The following is a 16,283-nucleotide window of genomic DNA, read 5'->3' as shown; positions in this document are numbered from 1 at the left end:
TATGTGTTTTTGTCTCTGTTGTTCTGAACATTTTGTATTTAAGAACAGAAGAAGAGCTTGGCAGCTGGATCACGCTGTAGGCCCATCTAGTCCATCACCCTGTACAGACAGTGGCCAACCAGATGCCCCAGTGGGAATCTCACAAGCAAGACCTGGTTCCAACAGTGCTGTCCCCACTAGCAATTCCTGGTAATTGGTATTCAATCAATCAATCAATCAATCATTTTATTTGTATGCCACCTTTCCAAAGTTAAAACTATGCTCGAGGTTGCTTCCAACATATAAAAATTACATAACTACAAACTTAACAAAAGCATAAACAATAAACAAAAAAATCAAAAAGTATACAACCAAATTGAACAATTTCCTCATAAGATCCCAAATAAAGGCACAAAATATTAACAACAACAACCACCCCACCACGCAAAAAATACTCCAGCCCAAAATTCTGTTCAGCAGCTTCAGCTATTGTAGCTCGAGTTAGTCAGGGCCCTGCCCTGCCAGGCCAGGTAAGAAAAGGTCTGAAAGGCAGGGAACGGATCTTCCAGGACTGACTGTCAAACCTCCTCTGACAGTAGAGGTGGAACATAACCATCCTCGAATGATGCATCTGACAAAGTGGATTCCAATAAAGCTTATGCTGCAATAAAAAAAATGGTTATTTTTTAAGGCACCACAAATCCCTTGTGGGAACCTCAGAAGCAGGACCTGAGCACAAGAGCTCTCTCCCTTCCTGCAGTTTCCAGCAACTAGTATTCAGAAGCATTGCTGCCTCCAACTGTGGAGGCAGAGCATAGCCATTGTGGCTAGTATAAGGTTACCAGCCCTCTTTTAAAGCTATCCAAGTTGCCACTGCTGTCCCCTGCTGGAGCGATTTCCATAGTTTAACTATGCACCGCATGCTCAAATTCTTCCTTGTGTCTCTTCTGAATCTTCCACCATTCAACTCCGTAGGACATCCATGAGTTCAAATGTTATGAGAAAGGGAGGAAAACATTTCCTTTTCCATTCAATGCATAATAGTATAAACCTCTGTGATGTCTCCTCTTCCTTGCCTTTTCTCTGAATTAAAACATCCCAAATGCTGCAACCTTTCCTCATCTCTCTCCCTTAAAAAACAAAACATCTGTTTTTCTCCCAATGTGGCTCTGCAAGCAGAACCAACACCCCCCCCCCCCGTAGAATAGCAGTCTTTTATTTTAATTTTTCTCAAAGCCTGCATTCGAGGAGAAACTGAAGAAGATAGGGAGAGTTCAGCTCATCCTCCTCACACCCATGCTGTGTTGTAAACACCCCCAACACAACTTTGGAGGTATTTTGGATGACCCTGGTTGGTGTGGCAGTGTGCACCATCACCTCTTCACTGGGTTAATGATGTCGTTGAGCCCTCCGGGACTGAATTAACCCTGCATGTGGTTCCTTGAGGTGGCTGTTTATCTGCCACAATGCATTATTTATTACACTTTACGGCGCTGGACTCTGCTTCCGAGGGGTCTCCATCTGCCTCCCTCACTCAGGGAGACGGATGTCACATGTATCCCTATGGGGGAACATATCACTTTTCCCTCACTGTACCGCCTGCTCTGCCACAGCCTTAGGGCCACAAGAGTGGGGGGTGTTTAGGAGGGATGGGGAACCTGCAGCCCTCTAGATGTTGTTGGTCTCCAACACACATCAACTGCATACGATACAGCCAACTGCCAGAATGACAAACGGGATAGGAGTGAGGGGAATTGGAGTCAAACAACATCTCGGGAGCCACAGGTCCCATATCGCTGATCTAAGAAAGACCATTCTCTTCTGCATAATGGGAGAATGCCTATACAGTGGTACCTCAGGTTACATACGCTTCAGGTTACAGACTCTGCTAACCCAGAAATATTACCTCAGGTTAAGAACTTTGCTTCAGGATGAGAACAGAAATCGTGTTTGTTAAGTCGTGGGTTGACATAGCAGCCGGCACAGCGATTTCTTCAAGTAGCTCTTTATTATGGTAAGCTGGAATAGAACTGACTGCGAACAGCTCAGCCGGCCTGTATTTATAGGCAGCCGGCTGTCAACATTGTAACCACAACAGCCCAGAGTTCCCGCCTAAAATAACTGGCGCGGACCTGAGTGAAAACTATCTACAGACCTGAGTGAAAACTATATACAGTATCCCCCTGTTGGCCCATGGTGAAACTACACTACATAACAGTGTTCCTGCGGTGCGGCAGCAGCAGGAGCCCCATTAGCTAAAGTGGTGCTTCAGGTTAAGAACAGTTTTAGGTTAAGAACGGACCTTCGGAACGAATTAAGTACTTAACCCGAGGTACCACTGTATGCAGAAGAAGCTGTCTGTCATGAGAGAGGAGGGAATGCCTCTTGTTAGATCAGGTTTCCCACTGCTGATCTAAAAAAGAGACATTCCCTTCTCAAAGGATGGATGAGTACAAGTGAAGGGAGAATGTCTCTCATGAGAGAGGTGGGACCTTCTGCATGCAAAGTGCCACAAAGGCAGTATCAAAATGACATTTCACCTGCCAACACGCCACCCACAAATACATGCAACAGGGAAATTATCAGCTACAAAAAGAGGAGCAGTTAGTGACTCAAGCTTGGAAGCTAAAGGCAGCCTTTTAGGACTCTCTAATCTGGTCCTCAGGACTCTCCGTAGGCCACACCCCTCACCAGCTCTGTTTCACATCCTCTTTGACTGTTTTTGCCCAGCTGGAAATGTATCTTTGGAACTCCAGTCATGCATATTATTTACCTGGAGGGGAACAGAGGGGTGGGTGGGTGTGGACACCAACCTACTTACATTTCTCCACTCACTTTTGACTCTGGCCCCACTCACCCACTGGCATGTGGCCCCCTGGTGCTTGCCCAGAAGGGAATGTGGCCCTCAGGCTGAAAAGCCTTCCACATCTTTCCACTAAGTGAAGGGGACTCCACTATCCAGGGACTCTCCTGGTTTTGCTGCCTCCTGGAAATGTGGGAACCCAGTGAACACATGATGGACTGCGATTCATGGGCCGTAGGGGTGGCCTGGGCCACTCTTTCCATGCCCCCTAAGCTGTCCAGTTTGCCCCAGCCGGTGAAGATCTAGCAATGAAAAGGGAGTCTCTGTGCCTTTAAAGAAAAGGGTCCTTTTCTTCCTCTTCTTCTCTTGTGTGCTGCCGTTGGGGAGCCCAGCGGTGTGTCGGGAGGAAGATGCCAGAGGCCACCTGCAGAGATCCTGTACAGCTGGGGAAGATTAGCCTTTTCCACTAGACCAGAGCCATTACCTTCTTCCAATATGCTATCACTTCCGCTAGGAGAGCCTGCAGATGAGATATCGATTGACAGTGACCCTGGAGGAGCCCCTGCACTCCTCAGCCTGAGAGGCGTACAGATCAGCCCTGCTGGCAACGCAGCGTGCCCGAGGCGGAAGCTAACGGGAAGGGTCATCCAACAGCTGTCTGTTACCCAGAGGCCTCTGGGCTTGGCTAAAGAGGGCTTGCAGCTGAGGGCAAGAGGGGGAAGGAGACCAGAGAAGGCTGCGTGGGAGGAGTTTCAAGGGAGGGGGAAAGCCATAGTGATGCTGCCAATGTTATCAAACCAGCGTTTCCCAGCCTGGCTTGCACACACAAATAACACTGGTTTGTGCCCATTCAGTGTTTTCAGGTGGACCCTTAGACAAGACTCACTGGGGATGGACTGACTCCCCTTTGAAGAAATTTTGTGGTCAGTGCTCCCCCCGCTCAAGTAAAATAGGTGCCAGAAGTCACCATGAAGTTGTTATAGTAAGTTGCTGGGCAACTTGGGGCAGCCCTGAACAGCCACATTCACAACCTGCGGATGTGCTAAAAACTACAACAAGCTGTCTCTCTAGCTGGTTTTTGGGTCACCCCTGGTTCTGGTGCAGGTCAAACAAATGTTCCCACACCTCCCTTGTTGTCTTAGATTTGGGCAAATGGCTAGGGCAGCTCGGAAGGACATTCACACAAACACGCTCAGACCCTCCAAGTGTCCCTAGGGACATCCCTGGTTTAGAGAAGCTGTCCTGCATTCTGATTTGATCATGGAATGTCCCGCTTTTCCTTAAGATGTCCCTATTTTCATTGGAGAAATGTTGGAGGGTTTGCATGCATGCATGCAATGGCAGAGGCCTGGCTGCAAAGCTTAAAGCCCGCTCCCACTACATGGGAGACGCCGGGCAGATTGAAGAAAAGGAAATATGAATTGGCCCCACCCCATAGCTTGACCAAGGAGCAACGTGGAGTCATAGATCTAAAAAAGTGCAGACCCGCACATGCTGGCCAGGTTCCCTTTTGACTTGAAAAGTTTGTTTTGGGCTTCTCAGAAGTATGTAATGCAAGAAACTGGTTGGGAAGTGCTAGCCCACCATGGTGCCCACCCGAGAGGTGCCTGAACTATGCTCCAGCGCACTGCAACTGAAAAAAAATACTGATTTTTGTTCAGGGACTTTGGAGAAAAGAAGAGTGAAATGGGAAATGATAGAAGTGAATAAATTTAGGCATGACATGGAGAAAGCAGGCTGGGAAAAGTTTTTCTCCCCAGGGAAAAGAGGGGGATGGAGACAGTGGGCAGTAATAATGGCAGTGAAGACAGGGGTAGCAGGCCCACTCAAGATGGGGGGGGGGCACTGAGAACATGTGAAGAGCCTGCAGGGCCAGGCTAGTGGCACATCTCATCCAGCATCCTTTTCTCATAGTGGCCAACCAGATGCCTGCAGGAAATCCTCAAGCAGGACCCCAGCACAAAACTAGGGCCTCAAGAGCATCGTGATGGACAGACAGAGATTCCTAGAGGGCCACATTAAGCCTGTGGGCCTAAAGCCCCTCACATATCCATATATTAATAGCCAATATTCAACATTAATAACCACAGTTACTGTGTGTCGGGCCCAGGATGATGGCAGCAGCCTGAGTCATGATGGGGATTTTACAGAAGCCCTGCAGTCAACACTGAAAAGCACATGAAGACCAAAGACTAACCATGGAGACAACAACACTCAGATACTGGAGAAGACAAGCAATTTTCGCTTGACCCAGGAAGTAATAGAATCATAAAATTGGAAAGGACTCTGAGAATCATCTAGTCCAACCCTGCTGCAATGCAGAAATCTCAATAAAACATCCGTAACAGATGGCCATCCAACCTCTGCTTAAAACCCCTCAGGGAAGGAGTCCATTCCACTGCTGAAAAGCTCTTATCAGAAAGTTCTTCCTGATGCTTAATTGGAATCTCCTTTCTTGTAACTTGAGTCCATTGGTTTGGGTCCTACCCTCCGAAGCAGGGTAGAACCATTGCTCCATCTTCCATGTGACAACCCTTTAGATATTGGAAGAAGGCTATCATATCCCTCTCAGTCTCCTCTTATCCAAGCTAAACATATCCAACTCCCTGTTCCCTTATTGTCCTGCCTGCCCAGGAGCTTCCAAGGCCTAGCCTAGGTAGGCAGAATTGGTTTCCAGGGCCTGAAGGTACCTTCACCAAGGAGGCTGCTACATGCACAGTTCAGTGGTTTGCTTCAGGGGGAAGCAACTGCCATGGACTGGCTGGAAGCAGAGGAATGGTGGGAGACACTAGCTGGGGAACCCCCAAGGGATGATGCCTCAGAGCCAGGGGATTGGTGGTGGGATGACAATGAGTGGTCAGAGGGAGAAGAGGAAGCAGACTAGGAAGAGGCGGTGTCAGAAGCTGAAGAGGTAACAGGGTTTAGTGAGCAGGAAGAGGCTGTGACAGAGAGCAGTTCAAACTCTGAGGTAGAAGCAGGGGCTAGAGAGGCAGTGAGAGGGCAGGCTGCTGAAGAATATAGGGAGCCTCCCCCTCCTGCTGTGACCTTGCAGTCTGATCTCTTGGAACACAGAGAGAAATGAAAAGGGCAGAGCAGAGATTGGTTGTGCACAGTTTGCAACTGCTTGGGAAGGACCCTGGAGAGGAGAAGCCTTAAAGAGAAAAGGGAAGGCAACCACCTCAAGGCAACAAGACCAATGGGAAGAGTTGTTTGGGATCACAAGGCCTGAGCTGTTTTGGCATCTTTGGATAAAGAGTTAACTTCTTACAAATGCTAAAGAAAGAGGTGGTTTCGCTTTGCCAAATTTGAAATTATACTATGAAGCATCTTGCCTTTGTTTGTTATGAGACTGGATTTAGCTAGATAACACAGATTTATTGGATCTGAAAGGTCACGACAACAGATTTGGGTGGCACACATATTTATGGTATGATAAAGTGAAAGTACATAATGGATTCTTGAACCACACATTGAGAAAATCAACCTACGAGGTATGGGACAGATATAAAAACTTATTCGAAAGGAAAACACCTTGGTGGCTCTCACCCTTACCTTTCAGTTAAAAAGGTAAATATGAAAGGGAATTGGGCCATCTATAGAGATTTATTAATTGAGGCAGAAGGCCAATTAAAATTGAAAACTTTTGAAGAATTAAAAGAATATATGACAGATCGGTTACAATGGCATCAGATAAATGATATCTTTTAAATAGATTAAAAAATGGTTTTGATTCAATAAGATCAAGGTTTGAAATAGATCTGTTGGAGAATAAGGTGAAAATATTATCAAAAACGTTTAACTTGCTTTTAGAATGGCATACAAAGGATGAAGAAGTTAAGGCAGTCATGATACACTGGGCTAGAGATTTTGGATATAATATTCAGTTGTCATCTTGGAGGAAATTATGAAAGGAAGAAATGAAATTTCCTGCATGCCGCTCACTGAAGGAAAATATTATGAAAATGATGTATTGCTGGTATTTAACACCAAGCAAAATTGAAAAAATGTATAAAACGAGTTCAAACTTATTTTGGAAATGTAAGGGAATAGAAGGTACTTTTTACCATATGTGGTGGTTATGTGACAAAGTAAAAGACTTCTGGGAGATGATTTATAATGAGTTAAAGAAAATACAGAAGCCTTTTTATTAGGTATTATAGGTAAATAGATACTGAGAGAAGACAAGTGACTATTTTTGTATGTAACAACAGCAGCAGTATTACAAGCCCAGAAATGGAAGCAAGATGAAGTGCCATCGAAAGAAGAGCGGCAAGCGAAACTGATGGACTATGGGGAGCTGGCGAAACTGACGGGAAAGATCCGAAACCAGGAAGATCAAGCATTTGAAAAGGACCGGAACAAATTTGTACTTTATTTAAAAGATCACTGTAAAAATTTAAAGACACTGGCAGGAATGTGAAGATACTTGTAATGTGAAATTCTGCTATATTTTACTTATGATTTATATAATGATTTGGAAAATGTAAAAGATGCAGTTAATTATGGGATAAAGAGAGAACCCATGGAGGGGTGGAGGGAAGTTCAAGGGTTCAAAAGAACCTATTAAGTAGAGGTGAAAAATGAATATTGTGAGGATATTAAAAATGTGGAAAATCAATTAAAAATTATTATAACAAAATAAGAGAGTTAACTTCCCTGACACTGTGTTTTTTACTGCTGAGCTACACTTGACTCCAATTCCTAACAGTAGCACGCAGATCTCAGCAGCTCCTGGAGTGGTCCTGGTGTGGCCGGAGAGGATAGCAAGTGTGGTGGGAAGGTTCAAGGCAAAGCAACATGTAAACATTGCAGTATGGTATACAGTCATACCTCGGGTTAAAGTTGCTTCAGGTTGAGCATTTTCGGGTTGCGCTCCACGGCGACCCGGAAGTAACGGAACACGTTACTTCCGAGTTTTGCCACTCACACATGTGCAGACGCTCAAAATGATGTCACGTGCATGCGCAGAAGCATCAAATTGCGACCTGCGCACACACAGATGCGCAGACGCAGGTTGCATTCACTTCAGGATGCGAACGGGACTCCAGAACGGATCCCATTCACATCCAGAGGTACCACTGTAGTATCAAAACAATTGTTTTATTTGCAGAAGACGCATATATAACTTTTCAAGATTAAGCACTGCTGGGAGTCGTTAGCTTTTGTTTTTCGATGTACTTCTTCTCAATTAAAAAATTGGTGCTGCACAAGCAAATTTTTATTCTGAAAAAGTGTGGCCCAGAGAAAAATGCTTGAGAACCACTGTCTTATGAAACCGGACAAAGGGTAGGGAGAGGCGGACAAAGGAGTGAGGCTGTTCAGATTATAACAGATTTCCCTAATTTATTGTTCCTCTGTTCTTCAGTTCTGGTTTGTAAAGTATGGGGTCAAAGTGAGATTTTTCAGGGTGCTTTCAGTCCTCACCAAGTCAAAGCAGGATGTTAATAAATGTTCCCAAAGTCAGATCACAACCCCCCTTCCCAAGTCCAGAGCAGCTTTGCATTGCTTCAGTACATTTTTGTACCTGTATAACTGTATGTTATCCTAGTTCTCTGTTTCTGTAGGTCCATGGGGTTTGCCAGAAGTGAGGCTGTCTAAAGTGCTGCCTGTGGAGCTTTGGATTTTTGTTTTGGTTGTCACTTTAAAAAGTAAAAAATCATCATCTGCTGTGCTTTAAGTTTAAAACCTTCATTTAGTGTTGTTCAGCTTTATAAAGGAGAACTCTGCAGGCAGCTAGACAGTGTCAGGTTGTAAGAACTATCAGAAACGATCAAACACCAGAAATGCTAGTCTAAAATATGCAAGCAAGAATATACACCACTCAGCCAACTCTAAATTATTTTATAAAGAGCAACCCCTGCTCCCCACCTCTTTGAAATTTTGAAGTGTATGGATTTTGGAGTTTTAGCTGGTCTAATAAAAGTATTGCCCTAATATGAATTATGGAGGATAGTTAATACATAGGGCTATGGCAATGATTCAGTTCACACTTAAAGGCAAATCTATGAAATTTCATAATTCCAAAACAAATTGAAAACCAAAACACAGACACCCTTCAAAATCTGCAGTTCTCCAAACAATTGATGTTTACCAAAATGTGTATATGAGGGGGAGAGTGTACATAAAAATATATATATTTGTGAAACTAGCAGACAAAGATGCATTATCTTAAAGAACATTGCTTGCAAAAATGTGTACATGAGTCAAACAGACAAATTTGCACTAAAGCATTAATGAATTTTCATGAGGAATTATTTGTTTATTTGAGCATTGTGGAAAACTGAATTTAAGAACAGAAAAATGAGAAACTGAGAGAACTGGAAATGACTAATCTTTCCATCCCTATTCAGGGACAATGGGAGCTTGAGTCCAAGAACACCTGGAAGGCTACAGATTACTCTCTCTTGGTTTTACACCCATTCAGCTGTGTGACATCAAGCTCACTATCTGCCGAGCAGGATATAAGTTTTCCTCTAAACACACTTTTGTACCTTGCAGTAGCACAAGCAAATCTAATTCCCATTGGTTTTTCCTTCTATGTTTCAAGCTCTTCTGGAACTAGTTCAAGTCCACAGTTGACGAAGCAAGTGGAATATTGAAAAATTCCACATTTCCCCACCACGCAACCTTCTCCATTTTTCTCTATCCTTTTTTACCTTGATTTTTATTTTCAAACTGAAGCATCCCTGTAGGGATGTGGGCAGCGGTGGCGGGGGGGGGGGGGTTGGAGGCTAAAACAAATTGAGAAATTCATTTTAAGAAAGGGACTTTTTTAAAGGGTGAGATTAAAGCAGACCTCGTTGCAATTCATGCAAAGACAAAGAAAGAATGCTCTTAGTGTTGATCAAAATGGAACAAATTATTTTATTTCTTCACCTCCCTCAACCACCCCCATTCCATTTCCCCTTTAGTCTCCCCACAGGTGGAGCGATGGGCTTGGGTAGAGTCCAGGGCCCACTTTCCTTTTGCTGCTTCTTCCCTCCCACCCACCCACCCACAAAAAAAAAGCAAGCCCAATCCAGCATGTCCTTCAGATGCACTTAAACTCGTATGAAAGGACAAAGACTAAAGCTTGGCAAAACAGCTTGGCTGAATAAGTGTGAGGGAAACAGTGAGAAGCAAAACAGAAAGAAAGGAGGTCCCATTCATTAAGATTCCAGAAATAATGGCACAGATATTTTAATAACATATTCGTGTGCAAACTGACAGGCGTGGTGATGCTCCCGCCTCTCCACCAACCACCTTTTTCTTGATTCCATTTCATTGATGCCACTAAAAGACTGTAACAAAACCATTGTGGGATCCCTCAAGGCACAGGGAGATGAGTAACTATTACCAATTACTACCGCAATTAGCCGCGAGTGGCACATAGGTGTGTTAGCTGGATGGGAAAAGAAAAAGCCTGCAGCCCCCACCCCACCCATTATATTATTTCTGCTGTGCTTTGACCTTGCGTTGGAGTCGATGATATTCCTTCAGCCTGGAAATCAACAGAAAGAAAGAGAACGTGAGAGAAATTCATTCTGAATTAAAATTAGTATTGGGCAAAGTTGAGACAAATAAATGAAACGAGCGGGGAGGAGGTAATAAGTGGAAGGTGATATGTGAGTTTTTCTAAATTTTCCTGTCTGCTGCTGAAAAACTCATCATTGTATAATTAATTTATCCAAGGGGGGGGGGGACAGTGTCCATTAATGCACAGGACAAAGAAGTTAACAGGCTGCTACTGGGGGAGGGAAGGGGCAAAAGAGCCTATTAGGTAACTGTGTCTCTCTACCCCTCTCCGATTTCAGAAGGGTGTGTGCATAGGACAGATTATGTAAAAACCCAAAACAAAATAGATGATTGCGGATAGCATTAATTAGCTGGGCTTTCTATTCCTGGAAGCTGGGCTTTCTATTCCTGGAAAGTTCCATTAGCTAAACAGTTAGGGCCATCTGATTCTCTCCTTTATAGAATCCATGACTGTAAGATGAAGGCATACTGCATGCAGAAGTCCAATGAATTAGGGAGAAATGCAGTCTTTTGCATGGGGTGTTAGGTTTCTCTGTATGTAAGGAAATCTTTCGTTATTGGGGAGCATGTGATGCCCCCACCCACTCTGAAATGGAAGAACTCAGCCGTGCCAGTAGGGGCTGGTGGCCATTGAGACTGTCAGGGTGAAATGTAGGGAGACCAAAGAGGAGGTGGAGCCAGAGCCAATGAGAGTTGGAGCCAACTCACTCTAGTTTTGTCCCCATTCTCCTCCCTCCTCCTTCTCTAAGGAGACCCCAGGTTCCACATCTGGGCAGGGTAGAAGCCACCCCTCTGCTTTTCACCCCAGGCTCCATCTCCACTGTTGGGGGACAGATGTCTACAGGGGCTCTGGGACCCATCCAGCTGAGTGGCAGACCTTGGGTAGGAAGAGGAGAATTACCAGGTAGGGTTGGAGACTAGTGGCTGCTAGTCAGTATAACAATACTGAGCTATATTGACAAAGTGGTCTGATGAAGTAGATGACACTGTCTTGGGTTCCTACTTTAATTCAGAACCCTGGGGAACCTTATTTCATTTAAGGTAGGGGTCTTCCTAAAAAAAAGCTTTCGGGGTGTGGCAACCCTATTTTAGGGGAAGGGCTGTTATGCAGAGGCAAATCATGCACTTTGAATGCAGAAGACCCTGGGTTCAATCCCCAACAGTATATCCAGTTGGGGTTAGGAATGCCCCCTACCGGAAACCCTGAATAGCTGCTGCCAGTCAGTACAGACAATATTGAGCTAGATAGACTAATGGTCTGATTCAGTAAAAAGAACATTGGCAGGCTTCTGAAACTATAACGCTTCAATACAAACCGAAGGGAGTTAATGTTGATAAAGCCAGTAGCGTCTGATGGCTCATAATCGCCCTGGACATCCATGCTGCAGGAAGGAAAGGCAAAAAAATGGTTTGGTGGGTATAATAAAGACAGTAACGCAGTGCCAAGGTTGGCTTTCAGTGGTGGAAAGGCAGGCATCCCGCACAACTTCTAGAGACCAGGATAGGGGTGTGTGTGTGTGTATGTGTGTGTGTGTGTGTGTGATCTGTCATGGATGCTTTAGCTGAGATTCCTGCATTGCAGAGAGATGGACTAGATGATCCTTGGGGTCCCTTCCAACTCTGCATTTCTATGATTCTGTGAGATGTTTAAAGAAGGGGCAAGGAGCCCTTTTCAGGCCAAGGGCCACATTCCATCCTAGGCAATCTTCCAGGGGCCACATGCCAGTGGTTGGCAGGAGCAGAGGCAAAAGTGAACAGAGAAACAAATGCAAATTTTACTTTTGTACACTAGCCTTGTTTCTACACATACCTCTTCTCTACGCTTTATCCATCCAGAGAAGCAAGAGGCACTGGATGTGCATGTGCCATACCTCTGAAGCACATTTCTCCCACTGCAAAGAATCCTAAGAACTGTAGCTTCAGGTCAGTTCTCAGGATTCTTTGCAAGTATGGGACGTGTTTTAAATGTGCTTTAAGTGTATGGTGTATATGCTGCCAGTACAAAGACATGTTCCAGCTGAGCAAAAACACTTGGGGGGGCTCTAAAGGGCCAGTGAGGGGTGTGGCCTCAGGAGGTCTTAGGGCCACATAGAGAGGTCTAGAGCAGCGGTAAGCAAACTTTTTTAGCAGGGGGCCGGTTCACTGTCCCTCAGACCTTGTGAGGGGCAGGACTATATTTTGAAAAAAATAATAATGAACAAATTCTTATGCCCCACAAATAACCCAGAGATGCATTTTAAATAAAACCACACATTCTACTCATGTAAAAACACCAGGCAGGCCCCACAAATAGCACAGAGATGCATTTTAAATAAAAGGACACATTCTACTCATGTAAAAACACACTGATTCCTGGACCGTCCACGGGCCAGATTTAGAAGGCGATTGGGCCAGATCCAGCCCCTGGCCCTTAGTTTGCCTACCCATGGTTTAGAGGGCTGTAATTGTCCCCTGGGTGCCTGAGGTTTACCACCCCCATCAGTTGAAGAACGCAATCCTGACAACTCAAAATAACATATTTAACACACACACACTCAGACACACATTCCCAAAATGACCCCTAGGTGCTGCAGTGCACTGTGGGAGGCAGAATGTGGTTGTCCTGGAGTCCAAGCTGGGTGACAAAGCCCTCTCTGTTTCCTACGTCAACTGCAGAATCAAAGGCTCTGAGCTTCTGCAGAGAGGGGAGCCCCCTCCATGGGCTTAAGTCCCCCACCTTACCAGTGATCTGTTTCCCTGCTACTTCTATCTCAAAAACCAGGAGCCCCATTAAAGGTGCTCAGAAATACCCCTTTGTTAAACCAAGCACAGTCCCATTAATTAGAAAGCAATAAAAGATACCCTACAATGGCTTGGCGCCCCCAAAGTCTCCAAGGCAACCCATTTTTCCTCCCACCCACCTCCCCGCATCACTTCAACTGCAAGAGGATGATTTACTTTGCTAAATGGGGGGGGGTGTCAGTGTGGGTGTTTCACCTTGGCACCAGCCTCTTAGTTTGACCCCATAGCAGATGTTTGAGGTCCGGGGCAGAGCTAGGAATGCTGCTCCCTCTTAAAGCTACATTTCAAAAAGTCAAAATCTCAACACAAAAGTTGTTGAGTTTTGGGGCAAAGTTGTGGAGATTTTTTTTTATTTTTGCCCAAAGTTTCTAAATCTCTTAAAAAAAAATTTTTTTTTAAATCTACACTTCTGACATGGGTTGCCATATGCCTGAATTTTCTTGGACATCTAAGAGTTTTCCTCCTGGGGAACTGTTTCCGGTGGCCGAATCCTGGCTATGTCCGGGAAATTACGGACGTATGGCAGTCCTAAGAAAATGATATTATGTGTGTATGGTAAGGCTGAAGGCTAAGGGTTGGCACCAACCCTAGTCCTACTCAGAGTAGACCCAATGAAGTTAATGGCTATGATGAAGGTCACATTCGCGCCATATATTCAAAGCACTATAATACCACTTTAAGCAGTCACGGCTTCCCCTAAAGGATTCTGGAAGCTGTAGTTTGCTATGGGTGCTGGGAGTTGTTAGGAAACGCCCCCCCCCCCGAGCTACAATTCCAAAAGTTCTACGTGGAGAGGAACTTGTTGTTAAACCACTTCGTTGCTGTTCTGCAACTCTGGATGTGCCTGACCATTGGCCATGGTGGCTGCAGAGGCTGATGGGAGTTGGAGTCCAGCTCAACTTGTTCAGGCCCTGTTTTTAAGCTTCCCACAGGTACCTGGTTGGCTACTGTGAGAGCAGGAGGCTGGACAGGTCACTGGCATGATCCAGCAGGCTCTTCTTATGCTCTTACATCATCATTTCAAATCCTCTTCCATGCAACAACAACAAAAAGACAGCATATTTTCTGCTGAGAAGCCTCCATCAGATCCATTAATAGCAGCAGCTATTCCATCAGACTGCAATGGATAAGGGAAGAGAAGCAGAACCATTCCATTGGCACAGCTGAGAAATGAGCAGCTTTTGGCCTCTCCTCTCGGACTTTGCCACAGCAGCTGGTCATTAAAGGAACTTGTAACTGAGAACTGGTACAAAACTTTGCTCATTTCCTCCTCCGGCCAATTCATTTTTTTCTTTGGTACTGTGTCTTTTCTTTGTTTAAGAGCATAAGCCTGCGGACAGGGACTGTCTATTTTTAGTGACCTTCTCCGAGAGCCTTTTTTGGCCAAAGAGCAGGATTTAAAATACTGGGTTGTATCCAATAGTAGTCTTACTCAGAGTAGACCAACTGAAATTATTGACCATAACTAATTTAGGTCCATTAATTTCATTGGATCTACTCTGAACACTTCTTTAATTTTTTTTAATGTTCCCTTACATAAAACAAACCTGTAATTAGAAACATGAATTTTAAATACTCTCCTTTGTAAAATAAATAAACACAAATAATTCAGAATACTGAATACTTTGTCATGTAAAAAAGGAGCAAAATCTGCAATTAAGAGAGTTGTGTTTTGAGTGCTCCCACGTGTGAAAAAACAAAAGCTTGCCTTTAAATGTAGTTTTCAATACTCTGCTGCATTTTAAAAATAATAATAATCACATCATATTTTAAGTCTGAAGGGAGGCACATTTTGGCCTCTGCTGCTAGCCAGGGTTTCAAGAGCCACACTGGAAGTTAGCACCTCCAGGGAAAACATCATGGCAAGGGGATAGCCACTTGGCCCCCATCCACCAGTCAATGAAGGACCAGCTAAACGTAAGAAACTTGCAGGCTCATCTCTTCCAGCATTGTTAACTGGATTCAGTGACCAATCCAATGCCCATGATGGGAAGCCAGGAAGTAGGGCCTGAGCAAAACAGCAATATTCTTCCTTCAAGCAACTCCCAGCAGCTGGTATCCAGAGGCAATACCACTTATAATGGTGGAGCTGCTCCAACTCTTGATTTCTTCATCCCACTTGTCTACTAGACAGTAGTAAGACTGCAACCAGAGACACCTTCATCTTTTAATACCTGCATGGCACTTAGCAAATGGCAAGCACTTCCTAAGTGTTAAATCATTTAAAAAAAATAAATACATAATGCTTCCTGATGTTAAAAGAAAGAAAGAAAATGAAACACAAACCCTTTAATTAGTACAGTAGCAGAGCATGAAGCGTTGCCATAGCTCTCTGGGCCTGATCTGCTAGTTTACAGCATGCATGGGATCTTTTTTTCCCCTGCTGAGGAATGGCCTTGAATCTTATCAGCTCATTTTGCCTAATCCGCAGATTGTCTCAGCACTAAGAGCCGGGCAAAGGACGTCAAGGGGCTCATTGCAACCATGGCATAATCAGGGGGCTCTAATCACACCCTGTTAATTATTTTAATTGTTAAATATGGAACTGGAAAACAAGGATTGGGGATTAATGGCCATTATAGCTCTTCATTATCCGACACAGCAGTTTCAGTTTCCAGAAGGGGCAGGACAAAAATGGAAACACTGGCAGGGATCGTGATTTTGACAAAGCAATCACCTGAGTAAGGCATTTGCTTTTAATTGAAAGTGCTACATGCTGTTGCTTGCTGCTGCCACCGTGAGATTTTATTGCTTTAACATATATTCCAAAAGCTGATTTGAGGGTTCAGTCCTTGCATGCACATTCATACACCCACAAGACTGAGGCGCATAAGATCATACACGGTGTGGATAAAGCAGATAAGGAAAGGTTGCATTTTTTCCCTCTCCTAGCAAAAGAATTCAGGAACACCCGATGAAGCTGAATGTTGGTGGTCCTTCACATTTTCAGGGGATGAGCTCATGGATTCAGACAAGGTATGGTGGTTGGAGAAGGTATGGTTCTCAGAGCCAGCCCTGGATAGCTCCAGATAAGTCCATCTTGACAGCATGTTTCCAGCCTGAGGAGGTCACATTGTCCTCCTCTGACTCCAAAAACCTCACCCCCAAAGCCCCAGCAGAACCATAGTCTCCCTGCACCCCTGAGGTAATTGGCAGTTGAAGCAGGCTAGTCCTCTTTAACAGAAGATACATCTCTCAGTGGAGA

General features: G+C 44.6%; 1 protein-coding gene and 1 long non-coding RNA gene across 2 annotated transcripts in view; one reads left to right on the top strand and one right to left on the bottom strand.

Annotated features, from left to right (window-relative positions):
- Positions 1 to 50: 50 nt before the first annotated feature.
- On the top strand, positions 51 to 7,437 carry LOC310698414. Its single transcript, XR_014521514.1, has 2 exons — positions 51 to 189; positions 6,994 to 7,437. It is a non-coding gene; the product is annotated as an uncharacterized lncRNA (long non-coding RNA).
- A 1,579-nt stretch (positions 7,438 to 9,016) lies between these two features.
- The window catches only part of ASS1 (argininosuccinate synthase 1), a 76,619-nt gene continuing 69,352 nt past the window's right edge, over positions 9,017 to 16,283 (bottom strand). The window contains exons 14-15 of the mRNA XM_083485266.1: positions 11,614 to 11,679; positions 9,017 to 10,262 (exon numbers count right to left, since the gene is read on the bottom strand). Of these exons, the coding sequence (XP_083341392.1) occupies positions 10,211 to 10,262; positions 11,614 to 11,679 (118 nt within the window). The 3' untranslated portion in view covers positions 9,017 to 10,210. The remainder of the gene's footprint in view (positions 10,263 to 11,613; positions 11,680 to 16,283) is intronic.

This window comes from Podarcis liolepis (genome assembly GCF_965112155.1).
Source record: "Podarcis liolepis genome assembly, chromosome: Z".
Taxonomy (NCBI): Eukaryota; Metazoa; Chordata; class Lepidosauria; order Squamata; family Lacertidae; genus Podarcis; species Podarcis liolepis.
This window is presented reverse-complemented; position numbering and strand designations above follow the sequence as displayed.